Consider the following 19,129-nt stretch of genomic DNA (forward strand, 5'->3'; position numbering starts at 1 on the left):
ATAGCGGAAGACTTCATCTGATTCCGTGACAGAAAGATCACTCAGGATGATGGCGGTCTGTCATGCAAGTGAGCAACGATGGCTGGACGAGAGGGTGTGATGAGGATGGAAACAAGTATACAGATTCAGGAGTATACAGATGGAGGTGAAATCTAGAGACCCGGTCCTGACTGATACAAGGAATGTGTGAAGAGGGGTGCATATTAGGAAGACTGAAGTTTCTATAACCAGGTTCCAGGTGGGAAGACAGTAAGTATAGCAAATTTAGACTAAGGGCATTTTTTCAGCTTGTTAGTTTGACTTGATATATCTGGATATAGTCAGATATCCAGACATAAGAATCAGAGGAGAGATCAGGACTGATGGAAGCTGTGAGTTGTTGGTACACAGATGACAGGGCCACAAGCTGAGAGAGGAACAGGGTTGTAGTCCAAGTAAGGTGGGTATCACTTCTTGATATTTAGAAATTAAATGTAAACCAAGAAAGAGGACATAATGGTCTGGAATGGCTCATTTGTATTCCTTTTAACTTTTTAAAAAAAATATATTTTATTGATTTTTTTACAGAGATGAAGGGAGAGGGATAGAGAGTTAGAAACATCAATGAGAGAGAAACATCGATCAGCTGCCTCCTGCACACTCCCTACTGGGGATGTGCCCGCAACCAAGGTACATGCCCTTGACCAGAATCGAACCTGGGACCCTTCAGTCTGCAGGCCAACGCTCTATCCACTGAGCCAAACCAGTTAGGGCCCTTTTAACTTTTTAAAGCTGGGAGCAGGTTGTCAGCCAGGCTAAATGAGCAACACGCCATGAATGTCGCCCCTCTAAGAGAGTCTGAGGTTGTACTCCAGCACATCTGCCACACACATACCATGAGCTGAATCTCCATCAGTATGATAATCATGAGCACAGCTCTCAGACAGCCCAATTGAGCCTTTCTGGAGAAGGCAGCTGGGACAACAGAAAGAATCTGGCCTTAGAAAACTTGGGCTAATATCTCCATTTGTCTACCTACTGACCATATGACACTGAGCAAGTCTTTCAAACCCTTGAAGCTGCTGTTCCCTCTCTTATGAAATAGGGCAATCATATTTGGCTTTGCAGAGTTACTATAGGAATCAACTAAGATAATGTGCAGAGTAAAGTGCTTAAGGATATGGCCAGAGTTCCTGCATTCTGCCACTTACTAGGTGAGTGACCTGGGGCAAGAGACTTCATCTCCTTGTGCCTCACTCCCCTTGATAAGAGGATATAAGAATAGCTGCCTCATATGGCTGTTGTGAGAATTAACAAGTTAATGCATAGAAGTGCTTAGAAGAGTGCCTGGCTCATAGGAAAAGCCCTGTAAGTATTAACAGTGATGATGATGAAGATAATGTAGAGTACAGGGCCTACAATCCAACAGGCATTCAATCAAGGATGAATGCCTATTGGATTCTGCTCCACTCAGTAGGACATTAACATTTACTGAATGTCTACTGTGTGTTAGGCACTGGGTCAGAAGTGGTGGAGAGAGAGGGGAATGTAAGACATGATCCCTCTGCTCAAAAAGCCCCTAGGCCATAAAGGGAAGCACTACACAAAGGCAGGATGACATATATTATGGCAGGATAACTTTTGTACACAGAAGTTTCTATTTCTAGGAAGCAGGACCATTCCCCAGCTTCAAGGGTCCACATTCAATTAAGATCACCCGGTATCACTCAGAAGGGTACCCAACTGCAGAGCCTTCGATCTTTCCACATTTTCATCTCCAGGCCTTAACACTGAGACAGGCATAGAAATAAGTACTAATAGTTGTGTCCTGAATAGATGCCTCCAAATGTCTTTTCCTTTAAGCCTGAAATTCTGCCAAATAGAATTATTTGAATTAGAATAAAACGGCTGCTATTTATGGAACATTTGTGCCAGACATTGCCCTGGTGCCTCACACATTACTTGAGGTGAGTCTTGCACAGCATAACAAGAACTATAGTGATGTCCCTGCTTCCTTTAGCAGTGGTTCTCAACCATTCTAATGCCGCGACCCTTTAATACAGTTCCTCATGTTGTGGTGATCCCCAACCATAAAATTATTTTCGCTGCTACTTCATAACTGTAATTTTGCTACTGTTATGAATCGTAACGTAAATATCTGTGTTTTCTGATGGTCTTAGGCGACCCTGCTAGCAGTTCTCAACCGCTGCTCTAGAGCCTAAGACCATCAGAAAACACAGATATTTACATTACGATTCATTAACGGTAGCAAAATTACAGTTATGAAGTAGCAATGAAAATAATTTTATGGTTGGGGGTCACCACAACATGAGGAACTGTATTAAAGGGTCGCGGCATTAGAAAGGTTGAGAACCACTGCTTTAGAGCCAGAGGTGATCACTTTCTTTTAATTAAAAGTAGAGCAGGTTACAGAAGCCACCAAAAAAGAGAAAGAGAGAGAGAGAGAGAGAGATAGAGAGAGAGGGAGAAAGGTATGATATTTAGAAATCAAGGGAGAACCAATCTGAACAGTAGCCAAGGGCTCCAAGTCTGAAGCCTGACTGCCTAGCTTACCTGTTGATTAACAGTATAACCAGAGGCAAGTCACTTCACCTGTAAAAGGGGAATAAAAATAACAGCTACCGCCTCAGAGCTGTTATGAAGATTAATTAAGCTAATATGTATGTAAACGATGTAGACCATGTCCAGGACACAGTAAGTGCTACATAAGGGTTAACTGCTATTATCATTATGAAAAGATCTGGGTTCCCATTGGGACAGGCTGACAACAGTGAGAGAGAAGAACTTACCCAGATTCTCTGCCTTGTACGTTATTTTTAAGGGCTGGCAGAAGGGCAGTGAGTAGTACTCATAAGGTAACTGGGTTCGAGAGCTGGTGAGCTTCACAGCCTAGTGGGAGAAGAGAGGCCATTATTCTCCAATTCAGACCGTTTCAATAATCCTCCCTGGTATCCACCATCTTTGGCGTACTCGACAGTATTATCCAGAAGGCAAATGAACTGCTGCAGTGTTCTATATACTCTACTGCCCACAATTCTGAGTTATTTCATATTTCATTAAGTTTATTAGATTACATTACAGACTTGGTTTAAAATCACAAACAAATTCAATATATATTGAAAGTCTTCAACATACTGATTATCCTCTGACCCTGGAATTTCACTTCTGGGCATCTTTCCTAAGGAAATAACTCCAAATGAGGACAAATCTTCAGGAACAAAGAGGTTTTACTCCTATTCATAACTATAGTGGTCTCTGCTTTTAGTTTCTTGATCCCATTAAGCTGCTTATAACTGATGCCCCAAATGAGTATGATGTGTAGCAATTTGAAATTTTGATAATACTTAAAATTTGGTGGCAAACTAAGAGACATATACATGAAAGCAAGTCATGTGGACAGCCCTTTGTGACTTTCTTATCTTCTGCTTCTCCTTTTGAACACTGGGATGCTCAGGACATAATAAAAATGTTATTTTCACACAATCTCATTGCTTGCTTTTGCACAGAACAGTAAAGATGTGGTTCACATCAACATGGCAATGAAGCAAGAAATATACATTTATTTTAGAAGCAGAATTTACTGTAACTTTGTAAGTTCTGCTAGCTCTGTTTTATAGGATCACTAAGAATCTGAAGGATGCCCTAGCCGGTTTGGCTCAGTGGATAGAGTGTCGGCCTGTGAAGTGAAAGGTCCCAGGTTCAATTCCGGTCAAGGGCACATGCCTGGGTTGTGGGCTCGATTCCCAGTGGGAGACTTGCAGGAGGTAGCCGATCCATGATTCTCTTTCATCATGGATGTTTCTATCTCTCTCTCCCTCTTCCTTCCTCTCTGAAATCAATAAAAACATATTTAAAAAAAATAATCTGAAGGATGACTCAAAAATTTCAACTACACATTATTTTGTCTATGGGGGACTGATGGAGGTGTGAGAATGCTAAGTATTCTATACTGTAAACACTGCACAGAAAAAAAGACTAAGAAAAACAGTCCAAAGTATTAAGAATGTTTATTTGGGTGATGATAGAGGGGAGTCCGGTTAGGTGGGAGCCCTTGTACAAGGTTATACCCCTTCCCTGGTAGCAGTCTGTATCCAATGACTGGCCCATTGAGGGGTTTGGAGAGGTGGTTCTCTTGCCTCAATTTAGAACAACTTTGAAGGACCAGCCATTCCAGTTCCAGTGCTTCCCGCATGCCTCAGTTTACCATAGCTCAACATTCCCTCTGCCCAGCCCACTTCCCTTACTCCCACCAAATGCTGACCCTGAGAGTCTCCCCGGTACATCTCCTGCACCAAATCTCCACCTTACAGTTTGTTTCCTAGGAAACCATATCCAAGAAGATCCACCACCAACTCTCAGCCCTGCTTGGGGTTCTGAGAATGCCACCAAGAATCCACTGTTTTAGAGACATAATCAAGATGTCAACCTGCCCACTGCCCCTGGTCACATTTATTAAGTGACTCCCTTCCACTCTCCACCCTACCACAGTTGACTGACCCTCAGATCGGCATCCAGCCTGAAAATGTGAGGTAGCCCAGTTGGAAAGCCTCTCTCTGGATCCTGACTTAGGGCAATGCTCCTCAAATCCTAATTGTTCACATACCAACTTGCCCTATCTACTTACCTCTTATTCTACTATTGCATCTGACTCATTTTTCATAAATACATTTAAGAAGCAAACATTATATATCAGTATTAAAAACAGAAAATCGATAGCCATGAAACCATGAGTTGAAGTACTAGCTATGTTTTCTAATATATGTTAAAACAAAAGTTATTAAAATATATTTGTCAATCACTTAAAATCATCTCATATACCACCACTCAAATATGAGTACACATTTTGGAGATACTGAACTGGAGAAGCCAGCTGGTAGCAGAAGCTAACATTAAAAAAACAGAGGTCACAATAGGCTGTGTATGTACAGACGATATGTTAGGCAGGAAAGCTGGTAAGAGAGGAAATGGAGCAGATAAAAGAGGAAGGTAAAGATGTCATAGAAGAGGCAGACTGAGAGAGACAGACAGAAAAAAAAGAAGATGAGAAAAAAAGAGAGGGGGGCGGGCAGAGTTCCTAACTGGCACTGGTCTTTGTTCTTTGCAACTACAGGAGGGATAAGACCAGCTCACCATGGTCTTCAACCACACTGCCCAGCACAGAGGCTCCAATGGTCCAGGAACACTTACCTTGATTTCTACAGGGTCGTTCTGGTGGAAGTTGATTGGCGCAACCCCAGGGACATAGAAGGCTCTTGTTCCACACATAAAGGAGAGAAGCAGCAGGGACCACGGCAACCAAGCCTGCTTGGAAAAAGAGAGGCCTAGGTTGGAATGAGGGAAAGAAGTGAACATCTCTCTGGGGCAGACCAAGTCATAGTAGGTTTATGTCTACTTTAACTGACCCAGTCTCGTCCCTACTCTGGGAAGCCTGAGATGCTACCTTTTACATGCCCCCAAGAGTACTACAAGGAATCAATTCTGCACTTCCAAAAACGAGCAATAAAATAAATGAAGTAATAATTAACATGGGCACAAGACTAATACAGGAGCTACATTTCCCCACTTCTGGATCAATGTTCTTAAAAAAAAATATATGTTTTTAATTTATTTTAGAGAGGGAGGAAGGGAGAAAGGGAGAGAGCGAGAAACATAGATGTGGAAGAAAAATCACTGATTGGCTGCTTCCCATTTGTATCTTGACCTGGACGGAACCCACAACCTGGGCACATGCCCTGACTGGGAATTGAACTGGTGACATTTCAGTGCACAGGATGACATCCAACCAACTGAGCCACACCGGCCAGGGCTGGATCAATGTTCTTTTAACCATTTTATATTATACTAGTGGCCTGGTGCACGAAATTCGTGCACATTAAAAGGGGATTAATTAGAGGAAATAATTCAATATCGTGATTTGCCCTTTCTCTATAATGGAAGTGTCAGAGAGGAAAGAAAATTAGTAAAATGTATATGAAAACCTTCCTCCTGTCAGAGTCTGAGGCGCACCTCGGGAGGAGAGTCAAGTCCCTGCCCACCCACATGCGCCTCAAAATCACGTGAGACCCAAACCCGGCTGGCGCCCCCCCACATTGGGCTAGATCCAGACCCAGCCAGTCCCACCCTTGTCAAGCCCTGCCGGGCAGGGGACGTAGCCTCAGGTCCCCGGCGCCAGGGGAGGGGGATGTGGCCTGAGGTCCCCCAGCCCAGACCAGGGCAGGGGGCGTGCCTTGAGGTCCTCTGTCAAGCCCCACCAGGTGGGGGACATGGCCTGAGATACCCTGTCAAGCCCCACTGGGTGGGGGACATGGCCTGAGGTCCCCCGTCAAGCCCCACCAGGCGGGGGGGGGGGACGACGTAGCCTCAGGTCCCCCGGCCTGACACCAGGAGGGGAGCACAGCCTCAGGTCCCCCATCAACGCCGCCTGGGCGGGAGGCTCGGCCTGAGTTCCCCCGACCCAGCACTCGGGGTGCACCTTGAGGATCCCCATCAAGCCCCGCTGGGTGGGGAGCATGGCCTGAGGTCCCCTGTCAAGCCCCACCAAGCAGGGGGGCACAGCCTCAGGTCCCCTGGCCCGGTGCTGGGATGGGGGTGTGGCCTAAGGTCCCCCGGCCTGGTGCCGGGGTGGGGGGCACGGCCTAAAGTCCCCTGTCTAGCCTCACCTGGTGGGGGGCACGGCCTGAGGTCCCCCGGCCTGGTGCTGGGGCGGGGGAGCAGCCTGAGGTCCACTACCCCAGTACGAGGACGGGAAGTACACCTTGAGGCCCCCCATCAAGCCCCGCGGAGTGGGGGGCATGGCCTCAGGTCCCCTGGCCTGGCGCCGGGGCAGGGGGCGAGGCCTGAGGTCCCTGTCAAGCCCCACCGGGTTTGGGGCAAGGTCTGAGGTCCCTGTCAAGCCCCACCAGGTTTGGGGCATGGCCTGAGGTCCCCAGGCCTGGGGCCAAGGCGGGAGGCATGGCCTAAGGTCCCCTGTCAAGCCCTGCCAGGCAGGGGGTGCCGTCTGAGGTCCCCCGGCCTGGTGCCAGGGTGGGGGGCGCGGCCTGAGGTCCCCCAGCCTGGCGCTGGGGTGCGGGGAGCAGCCTGAGGTCCCCTTACCCAGCACCAGGACAGGAAGTGCACCTTGAGGTTTCCCGTCAAGCCCCGCCAGGTGGGGGGCGTAGCCTGAGGTCCCCTGTCAAGCCCTGCCGGGTAGGGGGAGCAGCCTGAGGTCCCCTAGCCCAGCACCAGGCCGGGAAGCGCACCTTGAGGTCCCCCATCAAGCCCTGCTGGGCTGGGGGCGTGGCCTCAGGTCCCCTGGCCTGGCACTGGGGCGGGGGTGCGGCCTGAGGTCCCCCGCCTGACACCAGGGCAGAGGGCGTGGCCTGAGGTCTCCTGTCAAGCCCTGCCAGGTGGGGGATGTGGCCTGAGGTCCTCTGTCAAGCCCCACGGGGGCGGGGGAGGGCATAGCCTCAGGTCCCTGCTGATTGCTTTTTAAGGCTCCTTATGGGAACTTGGCCTCAGCTGTGGGTGCAGCCATCTTTGTGAAGGAGTGATGGTCAATTTGCACATTACTCTTTTATTAGATAGGATTACTCTCCTGTAGAGGTAGCAGGGAATAAAGCTCCAGTGTTCCATTTATTCCTATTTCTCTATATAGTAACAGGCTCACTTTGTCAGGAAGCTCCTCCATTACCAACATATTTTCCTATAAGCCTTCTTCAAAGTTGTACTGACCTCATCACCTCCCACTCTCCTCCTTACTCAGCTCTAGCTACACTGGCCTTCTTGTCTCCTGACAGCAAGCCCTTCTCCACACCTCAGGGCCATCAACTTTACTGTTCCCTCTGACAGAACGCCCTTCCCACAGATATCTGCATGGCTCATCTCATTCCTATTCCCAGTGCCTGGCACAAAGTAGGCACTTCTGCATGCAGGGTAGTCATCTGGGAATCAAAGGCAAGAAAGATCAACTACTAGTCTCAAGAAATTCATCCCATCAAAGCATGGCTTTCCCTTCACTAATACCATCCTTTTCTCCCTTAAGGAACTAGAGCTTTATGATACTCTCTCTGCATGGTCTGAACAAGGAACTTTTGTCATCCACACCTCGATCACCAACTCAATACTTCTTTGTATTTATTTTCTTGGTGTCTGTAACCAAATTTATCCCTGAGGCCCAGCAGAGGGGATCAGGGCCCATGAGTCACAGTGTTTCTATGGCAGCCGTTTGGGCCAGTGTATGCCATGGATGGGGCAGGCACTGAATTTGACATGGCTGCAGGCCAACTCAATCTTGGTTTTGCATTTGCCTTCTCTCTCCACCCCTTTTACTGCAGCAGCATTTCAGACCTTCATTTCCTCCCACCTGGACACTGGCCACAGCCTCCTGATCACCTTGCCTTGGCAGCTGCTCCATCCTTCAAGTTACGCTCCCCTCCCTCCATGCAGGTTATTCTTTCTGAACCTTAGGAATCAGAATCACTGAGAAGACTTGCCAAACATTTAGGCTGGTCTGCATTTTCACCAGGAGCACAATGGTAGAATAAATGACTTTAAAAGTTTAAGTTTTTGCCCTGGCTGGTTTGGTTGAGTGGATAGAGCAGCCTTGGGCAAACTACGGCCCGCGGGCCGGATCCGGCTGTTCTATCAGGTTCTCTTGCTCTCCCCTCCGCTCCTTTACTTTGAATTTATATTAGTTCACACAAACACTCCATCCATGCTTTTGTTCCGGCCCTCCGGTCCAGTTTAAGAACCCATTGTGGCCCTCGAGTCAAAAAGTTTGCCCACCACTGGGATAGAGTGTTGGCCTGCAGATTGAAGGATTCCGGGTTTGATTCCAGTTAAGGGCACATGCCCGGGTTGCCAACTCGATCCCCAGTGGGAAGCGTGCAGGAGGCAGCTGATAGGTGATTCTCTCTCATCATTGATGTTTCTATTTCTCCCTCTCCCTTCCTCTCTGAAATCAATAAAAATATATTTTAAAAAATGTTTAAGATTTTGAGCTCAGTATACTTTTTTATAGATACACAGGTTGATCAAAGTCTTAAAAACAATATATTCACAGAATATTTTCCCGTTTTTGCTGTGAACATTTATAAGTATCTGCCAGCTAATGTTCACAATGAAATATGAAGTAATAGTTTGATCCCCAAAACAACAGTGAAAAATGGATAAAAGAGTTGTATCATATTTGGTAATTAGAAAGTCTGCGGAATTAGGGATGAGAGGAGGAAAATCTTTAAAGGACATTGCAAAACTAGAAGGTAGAAAATTGCCTAACAGGTCAGGATTCTGTATAGAAAGACAGTACTTCCCACCCCCATCCCCTCCCTCCCTTTCTTTTATCTTTCTAAATTAATTTAAATTTCCTCTAATGCTAACATTTGACATAATCATGGGTGAATAAGCTTTTGAAAGATAACTACTCTTAAAAAGTTTTGAAAAAGTAAAACATATAGTAAATAATTAAGACAGTACAAATGGGTATACCATGAAAAAGAAATCTTAAACAACTTTTAAGATTTGATAAATCTTTGTTTTGATAAATCCTCTCACTTCAGCTCCCCAAAGACAACTGCTCTCACCAGTTCCTTGAAAATCCCTCTACAGATATTCTCTCTCTATATATATATAATTGACTTCAGAGAAGGAGAGGAAGAGGGAGAGGAGGAGAGAGAGAAACATCCATGATGAGAGAGAATCACTGATCGGCTGCCTCCTGCATGCCCCACATTGGGGATGGAGCCTGCAACCTGGGCACGTGCCCTGACCAGGAATGGAACTGTGACCTCCTGGTTCATAGGTTGATGCTTCGATGCTCAACTACTGAGTCACGCTGGCCAGTCCTCTACAGATATTCTATGCATGCACAGAGGGAAGGGTTTAGTGGTATGAGTTTGCCTTGAATACAACAACAAACATTCTTTCTTTCTGTGATGACTGCGCTGGCCACAGCATCTGATTTCCTCTCGATCAGAGACTTCCTCCATTGAACAGTTATCGAAAGATTTGGTCCCTCTCTCTCTGGAACCCTTTACTAGGCCTCACTGGTCAGTCCTTAAAATATGAGTGCATAGTGTGAGAGAAATAACCTTGTCCTCTTTTTTCCTGTAATTCCTTTGTGCTTGAATTCCAGTTCATTAAAATGCAAAAAAGATAAAATCCTGGGTTACTAGCATAAACTGTCATCCAAAAGTTGTTTAAAAATAAAAAGAACAGCCCTAACCGGTTTGGCTCAGTGGCTAGAGTGCCGGCCTGCGGACCGAAGGGTCCCAGGTTCGATTCCAGTCAAGGGCATGTACCTTGGTTGCGGGCACATCCCCAGTAGGGGGTGTGCAGGAGGCAGCTGATCGATGTTTCTCTCTCATCGATCTTTCTAACTCTCTATCCCTCTCCCTTACTCTCTGTAAAAATCAATAAAATATATTAAAAATAAAACAACAAAAAACAAAAACCTGAATTTTTTTAAAAAGATGCAGAAAACAGACTATCCTCACACAAAGATACCATCGACAAACTTCAAATCAATTTATCTTAGAGGAAGGACCAACAGATGAAAAATGGCAAATATTTCCATAATATGCTAGAATCTCTGACTGTACCAAGATGACACTGTGAGTGTTAGACATTAAAATGTCATTGTTTTGATATTCCATATGCTAAAGGGATTATGAACAGGAACACTTCTAGGGGACAGTTTGGCATTCTATCAAAAGCCCCACAAAAGTGCACTTTTCACACTGAATTATTGTCACTTAAGTATCTACCATCTCTCCAGATAATCGCTTGTTTAGCTTTGTTGACAGGGGTACTCAATAAATCCTTATCAAAGAAATCAATAAGCACCAACCAACTTCTGATCTATAAAAATATAAAACCATTCACTCACATAAAGGTTAAATAGTATGGTCCTTTTAAAATATATATATATATATTTATTGATTTCAGAGAGGAAGGGAGAGGGAGAGAGAGATAGAAATATCAATGATGATAGAGAATCATTGATCTGCTGCCTGCTGCATGCCCCCTACTGAGAATCAACCCTGGAACCCAGGCATATGCCCTTGACAGGAATCGAACCAGGGACCTTTCAGTCCACAAGCTGATGTTCTATCCACTGAGACAAACCAGTTAGGGCAATACTATCATTCTTTTTGTTTCTTAAAGACTTTTAATTGATTTTTTTCAAAAGATTTTTAATTGATTCTTAGAGGAAGGGATAAAGAGAGAGAAAGAAACACTGTTTTGCTTTCATTATATTTATTTTTAGATACTTTGTATTTGCATATTTTCTTTTACAGCTGTGATTTAGAATTTTCTTTTCTTTTTTTTAAAATTGATTTTTAGAGAGGAAGGGAGAGGGAGAGAGAGGAACATTGATGTAAGAGTGAAACACTGATTGGCTGTTTCCTGCATCCCCCCTACTGGGGATTGAGCCAGAACCCCGCATGTGCCCTGACCAGAAATCAAACTGGCAACCTTTTGGTGCAGGGGACGACATCCAACCAAGCCACATCAGCCAGGGCTGAATACTATAACCCTCAAGAATTTTTTTTTTAATTGTCAAATTTAAGTTCTTGACACTTCCCACCATTCTACCTGTCTAAGGACCTAGCTTAAGAATCCCTGAGGAGCCTGGCCAACATGGCTCAGTGGTTGAGCATCAACCTATGAACCAGGAGGTCACGGTTCAATTCTGGTCAGAACATATGCCCGTGTTGCATTGCGGTCTCCATCCCCAGTAGGTGTGTGCAGGAGGCAGCTGACCAATGATTCTCATCATTGATGTTTCTATCTCTCTCTTCCTCTTTGAAATTAATAAAAATATATTTTAAAACAAAGAATCCTTGAGGATAGCTATTACACCTACACCCTATCTGTATGTAAAGAATAGTGGTTCTCAATGTTGATGCATATTAGAATAACCTGGGGAATAAATGGATTAAATTCCCAATCAAAAGACATAGAGTGGCTGATTAAATAAAAACACCACACATCAAGATCCAGAGATATGCTGTCTACAAGATTCACTTTAGAACTATCTAAAGTTGAAAGTGAAGGTATAGAAAAAATATTCCATGTAAATAGTAACCAAAAGAAAGCAGAGATAGCTATTTATATTAGACAAAATAAAGTTTCAGTCAAAAACTGTGTCTAGAAACAAAGATCATTATATATATAAAATGACAAAGGGTCAATTCAATGGGAAGATAAAACAATTAAAGATATATATGCACCCAACATCAGAGCAACTAAATATATAAAGCAATTATTGACAGATCTGAAGGGAAAAATTGAAAGCAATACAACAAGAATACGGGACTTTGATATCCCATGTACAATAATGTACAGAATATCCACTCAGAAAATCAATAAATGGCTGACTTGGAACAACACTACAAACTAAATGGACCTAACAGACGTAATACAGAACTTCCCACCCAACAGCAGACTATACATTCTTCAAGTGCACGCAGAACATTCTCTACGTCACAAAACAAGTCTTAAATTTAAGAAGACTGAAATCATTTCTTTCCTGACCATAATGGAATGAAACTAGAAACTAGTAACAGAAAACAAACAAACAAACAAAAAACAACAACACACACACACACAAAAAAAAGAGAGAGAGAGAGAGAAAGTCCACAATTATGTGAAAATTAAATAACACACTCTAGAACAGCCAATGAGGTCAAAGAGGAAATCAAATGAGAATTTAAAAAGTTCCTCAGACAAAAGAAAATGAAAATACAACATACCAAAACATATGGAATGCATTAAAAGCAGTATTAAGAGGGAAATTTATAGTGATAAGTGCCTTCATTCCAAAAATATCTGAAAACAAACAAAACAAACAAAAAACACAACCTATATTTACACCTCAAAGAACTAGAAGAACAAACCAAGCCCAAAGTTAGCAGAAGAAAGGAAATAAAAAAGATTAGGGTAGAAAAAAAAAAAGATAATTTTAAAAATAGAAAAAAAAATATCAACAGAACCAAGAGTTGTTTTTTTTTTAAAAGATAAACTTGACAAACACTAAGGAAAAAAAGAGAAGACTGAAATAAATAGTATCAGAACTGAAATAGGAAACATTACAATAGATGCCTTGGAAATAAGCAGGATCATAAGGGACTATAATGAATAATTAAATGTAAAAAATTGGATAACCTAGAAGAAATGGGCACATTCCTAGAGACACACACCCTACCAAAACTGAATCAAGAAGGAATAGGAAGCCTAAACAGACGAATAAAAAATAAGATTGAGTCAGTAATAAAAAACCTCCCAACAAAGAAAAGTCCAGGAGCAGATGGCTTCACACAGGTGCAGTTTATTAAACATTCAAAGAATTAATACCAATCTTTAAACTCTTCCAAAAAAACAGAATAGGGAACACTTACAAACTCATTTTATGAGGCCAGCATCATCCTGATTCCAAAATCAGACAAAGATACCACAAGAAAACAACATGTCAATATCCTTAATGAATATAGATAGAAAAGTCCTATATAATAAAAGGATAATATGCAAACTGACCCTAACGGGAACGACCATTCGCTATGACGTGCACTGACCACCAGGGTGTAGATGCTCAATGCAGGAGCTGCCCCCTGGTGGTCAGTGCGCTTCCACAAGGGAAGTGCTGCTCAGCCAGAAGCTGGTTCATGGCTGGCCAGCGCAGCAGCGGTGGTGGGAGCCTCCCCTGAGGGCTCCCGGGCTGTCAGAGAGATGTCTGACTGTCAGCTTAGGCCCGATCCACCGGGGAGTGGGCCTAAGCCGTTAGTCGGACATCCCTTGAGGGGATCCTGGACTGCGAGAGGGTGCAGGCTGGGCTGAGGGACCCTCCCTCAAGTGCATGAATTTTCGTGCACCAGGCCTCTAGTCCTCAATAAAATACTAGTAAACCAAATTTAGCAGCACATTAAAGAGATCATATACCAAGATGGAGTGGGCTTTATCACTGGGATGTAAGAATGGCTTACATATGCAAATCAACCAATGTGAGTGATAAATCACATTAAATGAGAGAAAACTCCCCATATGATCATTTCTGATCATTTCAATAGATACAGAAAACGCATTTGACAAAGTTCAACATCCATTCATGATTCAAATTCTCAACAAAATAGGTATAAAAGGAACTTACCTCAATACAAATAAAGGCCATATATGAAAAGTACACAGTTAACATTATTTCCTTTTTAATTGAATTTATTGGGGTGACACTGGTTAATAACATAAACATTAGTATTTCCCCTCCTAAGAAGAAAGATATCAGGGAACCCCCCCCCCTTTTTTTTTAACCTTATCTGATATGTAATTTGAAGCCAGAACAGAGGATTACAATCTCCTGGGTTATCAAGCCAATTAAATCTAAGAAGTCACCCAAGTTCTATCTTCTCTTTTTTTTAACTTTCAAGCCCTAAACCCGGGCATGTGCCCTTGACCGGAATCCATCCCAGGACCTTTCAGTCTGCAGGCCAATACTCTATCCATTGAGCCAAATTGGCTAGGGCCTACCTTCTTTTGGAAGTAGAATCCTCCAATCTTAGCAGAGAGACACCACCCTTGGGAACTCAGAGGCTCCCTGAGAGCTCAGATTGCAGAGGAATAAAAAGCAAATACTCAAAGATGTCAATACACTAATTCCAAAGTCTCAAACCAATGGAGCAAGTACACACACACAAAAATAAAAACAAACAAAAAGGGCCCAACAGTGAGGATAATCCTCACCCTGATGGAAGTCAACACTAAAAAGCAACAGGAAGCCACAGAGTCACTGAGCACCTACAAAGTAAGTACAAAGCACTGTGGCAGACATTTTACAAATACTGATTTGTGCCATCCTCACAACTACATATACCTGGGAATTTTTGTCATTATTTCAGATGATTGCTAGTTAACTCGAGACCCAAAGATAAATAACTTGCCCAAGATCTGAATGTAGAGAAACAGGTGTGATCTTTTTAGGCAGGTGAGTTGCATTAAACAATGATGAGCATTCAAGGATGATATTGATAACATCTGCAGCTAATATTTACTGAATGCTGATTGTCTGCCAGGTACAGTTCTAGGTTCTTTTCATGCAATAACCCAATTAATTTTCACAACAATTCTGTGAGGTAGAGACTCATTATTCTCATTTCACAGATCAGAAAACTGAGGTTCAGAGAGGTGACATAACACCGGCTGAGACAGGACTTGAACCCAGGCAGTCCATTCTCTAACCAGTACAGAAATTAGTTCATTATTTACTGAGCACCTACTATGTGCCAGGCATTATGCCAGCCTCATGGAATGCATGCCCACTAGTTTTCAGCCAGTTGGGGGACAGGTCATCAGTCAATCACAATACTAGGTTCCAGATGCTATAATGGATTAAGAAGCTAAGGACAGTGTATTGGGGAGGGGTGCATAGAGCTATCCAAACTGGTACTGAAGAAAACAGACGAAAAATTTCTTTGTTTGAAATGTAAAAATTGAAATAGAAGTAGTACTAGAAGAAAATATAGATATGCTTTTTAAAAAATCCAGAAGCTATAAAATAAAAAGGTATGTAGGATGGAAGAAAATCAAAAAATATAAACACCATAGAAAAAGAAAAAGACAATTTGGATAAAAATATTTACCACACCCCTGAAAAGGACTAATTTCTTCAATATACCAAGAGCTCACACAAAACAATGAAAGACAAATAACCCAAAAGAACATAAATAGGCAGTTCCTAAAAAGTGCTCTCTCTCTAGATATTTATTTTATTAACACAAAAAAGAAGGGAGGTAAAACTATTATTAAAGGACTGCCAACGTAAGTTATTAAGTAGAAAAAAGTAAGATGCACAGCAGTATATGAAGAGCATAATCTCATTTGTCTAAATAATTTTTTAAAGCATGTACTAAAGCCAGAAAAAGACATCACAAGAAAAGGAAACTATAAATGAATACTGCTCATGAACACAGATTTAAAAATCCTTAACAAAAGATTAGCAAATCAAATCCAACAATATATGAAAAGTGACCAAGTGGGATTTATCCCAGGAATGCAAGGTTGGATTAATCCATTAATGTAATATAGCATATAAATAGAAAAAGGACAAACCACATAATTATCACAACTGATGCAGAAAAAGCACTTGAAAAAATCCAACACACATTTGTAATAAAAAATGAACAAATTAGGAATAGAAAGGACTTTCTCAATCAGAAAAAGGGCAGCTATGAAAAATACAGCTAACATCACACTTGATGGTGAGAGACTGAATGCTTCCCCCTAAGATGAGGAACAGAACAAGGATGTCCACTCTTGCCATTCTATTCAGCATTGCTTATAAATGCAACTAATGTGTGCTAAAGCAAATAATTAATTAATTAAAGACATCCCGGTTAAAAAGAAGTAAAAGTGCTCTCTCTATATATTTATTTATTTTATTGATTTCAGAGAAATTAGAAACATAAATGATGAGAGGGAATCATCAATTGGCTGCCTCCTCCACGCCGCCCACTGGGGGTTGAGCCCACAACCCGGGCATGTGCCCTGACTGGAATCGAATCCTGCCCTCCTGGTTCATAGGTCGACACTCAATGACTGAGTCAAACTGGCCAGGCGAAGTAAAGGTGCTTTTATCTGCAGATTACATATCTTATATCTAGAAAAGTCTAAGAAATTATTAGAACTAATAAGCTGAGCAAGGTTACAGACTACAAGAGCAACATATAAAAATTAATTGTATTTCTACATACTAAGAACAAACAATACAAAAATAAAAAAGAAAATAGTTCCATTTATAATAGTTTTAAAAAGAATGAAATAAAAAATTTAAAAGGACTTGTATACTGAAAATTACAAAACGTTCTGAAGAGAAATGAAAGAGAGACGTCCTACTTTCAAAGATTGGAAGAGTCAATATTGTTAGGATAGCAATTCTCCCCAAACTGCTCTACAGCTTCAATGCAATCCCTATCAAAATCCCAACCAGCTTTTTTGTAGAAACTGACAAGATGACTCTAAAATTTATATGTAAATTCAAAGAATCCAGAACATCCAAAACAACTTTAAAAAAGAACAAAATTGGAAGATTTATACTTCCCAATTTCTAAGCTTATTATAAAAGTTACTAGGGGCCCAATGCACGAATTTGTGCACCTTTCTTGAAAGGAACTGTGGGCCACGAGGCTGTGGTGGGCACAGGGGCGGGTCTTGGCACATCCTCCGTGCCCCCGCCTGGCCCCTCCCACTGCAGTCCTCACCCCTCACCCCTCTCCCCACCTCCCACCCCAGTCCCCCATCTGCAGGCAGCCCTGCTCTCGCCCCCGCCACTCCCACGCGCTGATGGTGCCAGCCCCACTTGCATCCACTGATGGCGTGGAGCAACTGGGGCCGGTGCCAGCAGTGGGTGTGAGCGGGGCAGGCAGCTGCCAGCCCTGATCGCCCCTCAGGAGCAGGTGGAGAAGTCCTCAGGGGTGATTTGGGCCAGCAGCAGCTGCTCACACCCACTGATGGCACCGAGCAATCGGGACTGGTGCCAGGCGCAGGCAGTACATGTGAGTGTTGGGCGGGGCTGTGGTGCGCGGGAGCAAGGAATTTTCAGTAACCACCAGAAGCTTGCCCCAATGATAGCGACTGGCGCCCCACCTTGGTCTGGTGCTCCTGCTCACCTGCTCCACCATCCCGCTGCAGCCGATGCCCGCCAGGTTCCACGCTCTGCTGCCTACTGCTGACGCCCGCCATGTTCCGCACGTGCCCCCTGGTGGTCAGCACACGTCATAGCTACCAGCTGTTCAGTTCCACCATTTGGTCTATTTGCGCATTAGGGTTTTATATATATAGATAGTAATCAAGACAGTATGGTAAGGATAACAATAAAGATCAAGGGAACAGAATTAAAAGTCCAGAAATAAATCTTTACATGTATATTGACTTTCAACAAAGTTGCCAAGGCAATTCAATAGGGAAAGGATAGTCTTTTAACAAATGGTGCTTGGACAACTGGTAGCCATATGCAAAAGGAACCTCATACCATACACAAAAATTAGCTCAAAACGTATCATAGACCAAGACAGAAGAACTGAAACTATAACATTTCTAGAAGAAAAGCTAGGAGAAAATATTTGTGACCTTGGGTTAGGTAAAGATGTCTTTGATACACCACCAAAAGCACAAATTATATTTTGAAAATGGATTTCACCAAATTTCAACACTTTACAATTCAAAAGATATTAAAAAAACGAAAGGACACAGATTAGGAAAAAAACAACATCTCTGTAAATCATATATCTGATAGGGGACTTGTATCCAGAATATCTAAAAAAAACTCTTACAACTTAATAATAAGAAGGCAAACAATCCAATTTTAAAATGGGCAAAAGATTTGCACAGACATTTCACCAAAGATATAGAAATGGCTAATAAGCACATAAGATGTTCAGAATCATTTGTCATAAGGGAAATGCAAACCAAAACCACAATGAGGTATCACTGCACACCCTCTAGAATGGCTAACCTCAGAAACACAGACAATAACAAGTGTGAACGAAGATGTGGAGAAACTGAACCCTCACATATTGGTGGGAATGTAAAATGGTATAGCCACTTTGGAAAGTTTGACAGTATCTTTAAAATGTTAGATAGAAATTATCACACTATGCAGCAATTCCAATCTTAGGCATTTATCCAAGAGAAAAGGAAATAAATATATGTCCATACAAAGTCCTGTACATAAATGTTCCTAATAGCTTTGATCATAACAATCCAAAATTGGAAACAATCTGAACACCCATCAATTGGTGAATAGCTAAACAAAATATAGTGTAGTCATAGAATGGAATACTATTCAGCAATAAAAAGGAATAAACCACCAGTGTGGCCAGTTTGGCTCAGTGGATAGAGTTTGGCCTGAGAACTGAAGGGTCCCAGGTTCAATTCTAGTCAAGAGCACATGCCCGGGTTATGGGCTCAATCACCAGTGGGGGGAGTGCAGGAGGCAGCCAATCAATGATTCTCTCTCATCATTGATGTTTCTATCTCTCTCTCCCTCTCTCTTCCTCTCTGAAATCAATAAAAATATATTTTAAAAATAAAAACATATTTTAAAACAAAAAGAATCGAATATAAAAGTAAATTTAGATAATATATTTTTTTAAAAAGAGTAAAC

At 42.6% G+C, this 19,129-nt stretch overlaps 1 protein-coding gene across 9 annotated transcripts in view; it reads right to left on the reverse strand.

Annotated features, from left to right (window-relative positions):
- The window catches only part of TM9SF4 (transmembrane 9 superfamily member 4), a gene marked incomplete at its 5' end in the record, with an annotated part of 50,553 nt that overhangs the window by 21,188 nt on the left and 10,236 nt on the right, over positions 1 to 19,129 (reverse strand). For 5 of the 9 annotated variants that reach the window (XR_013961363.1, XR_013961364.1, XM_080683131.1 and 2 more), the window contains 2 exons: positions 2,790 to 2,889; positions 5,188 to 5,304. Coding sequence is in view for 5 of the 9 variants with exons in the window: in XM_080683131.1 (XP_080539257.1) it covers positions 2,790 to 2,889; positions 5,188 to 5,304 (217 nt within the window). The remainder of the gene's footprint in view (positions 1 to 2,789; positions 2,890 to 5,187; positions 5,305 to 19,129) is intronic. The other 4 variants (XR_013961361.1, XR_013961362.1, XM_080683132.1 and 1 more) reach the window with 1 other exon arrangement.

The sequence above is a fragment of the Plecotus auritus genome (assembly GCF_963455305.1).
Source record: "Plecotus auritus genome assembly, chromosome: 8".
Classification (NCBI taxonomy): Eukaryota; Metazoa; Chordata; class Mammalia; order Chiroptera; family Vespertilionidae; genus Plecotus; species Plecotus auritus.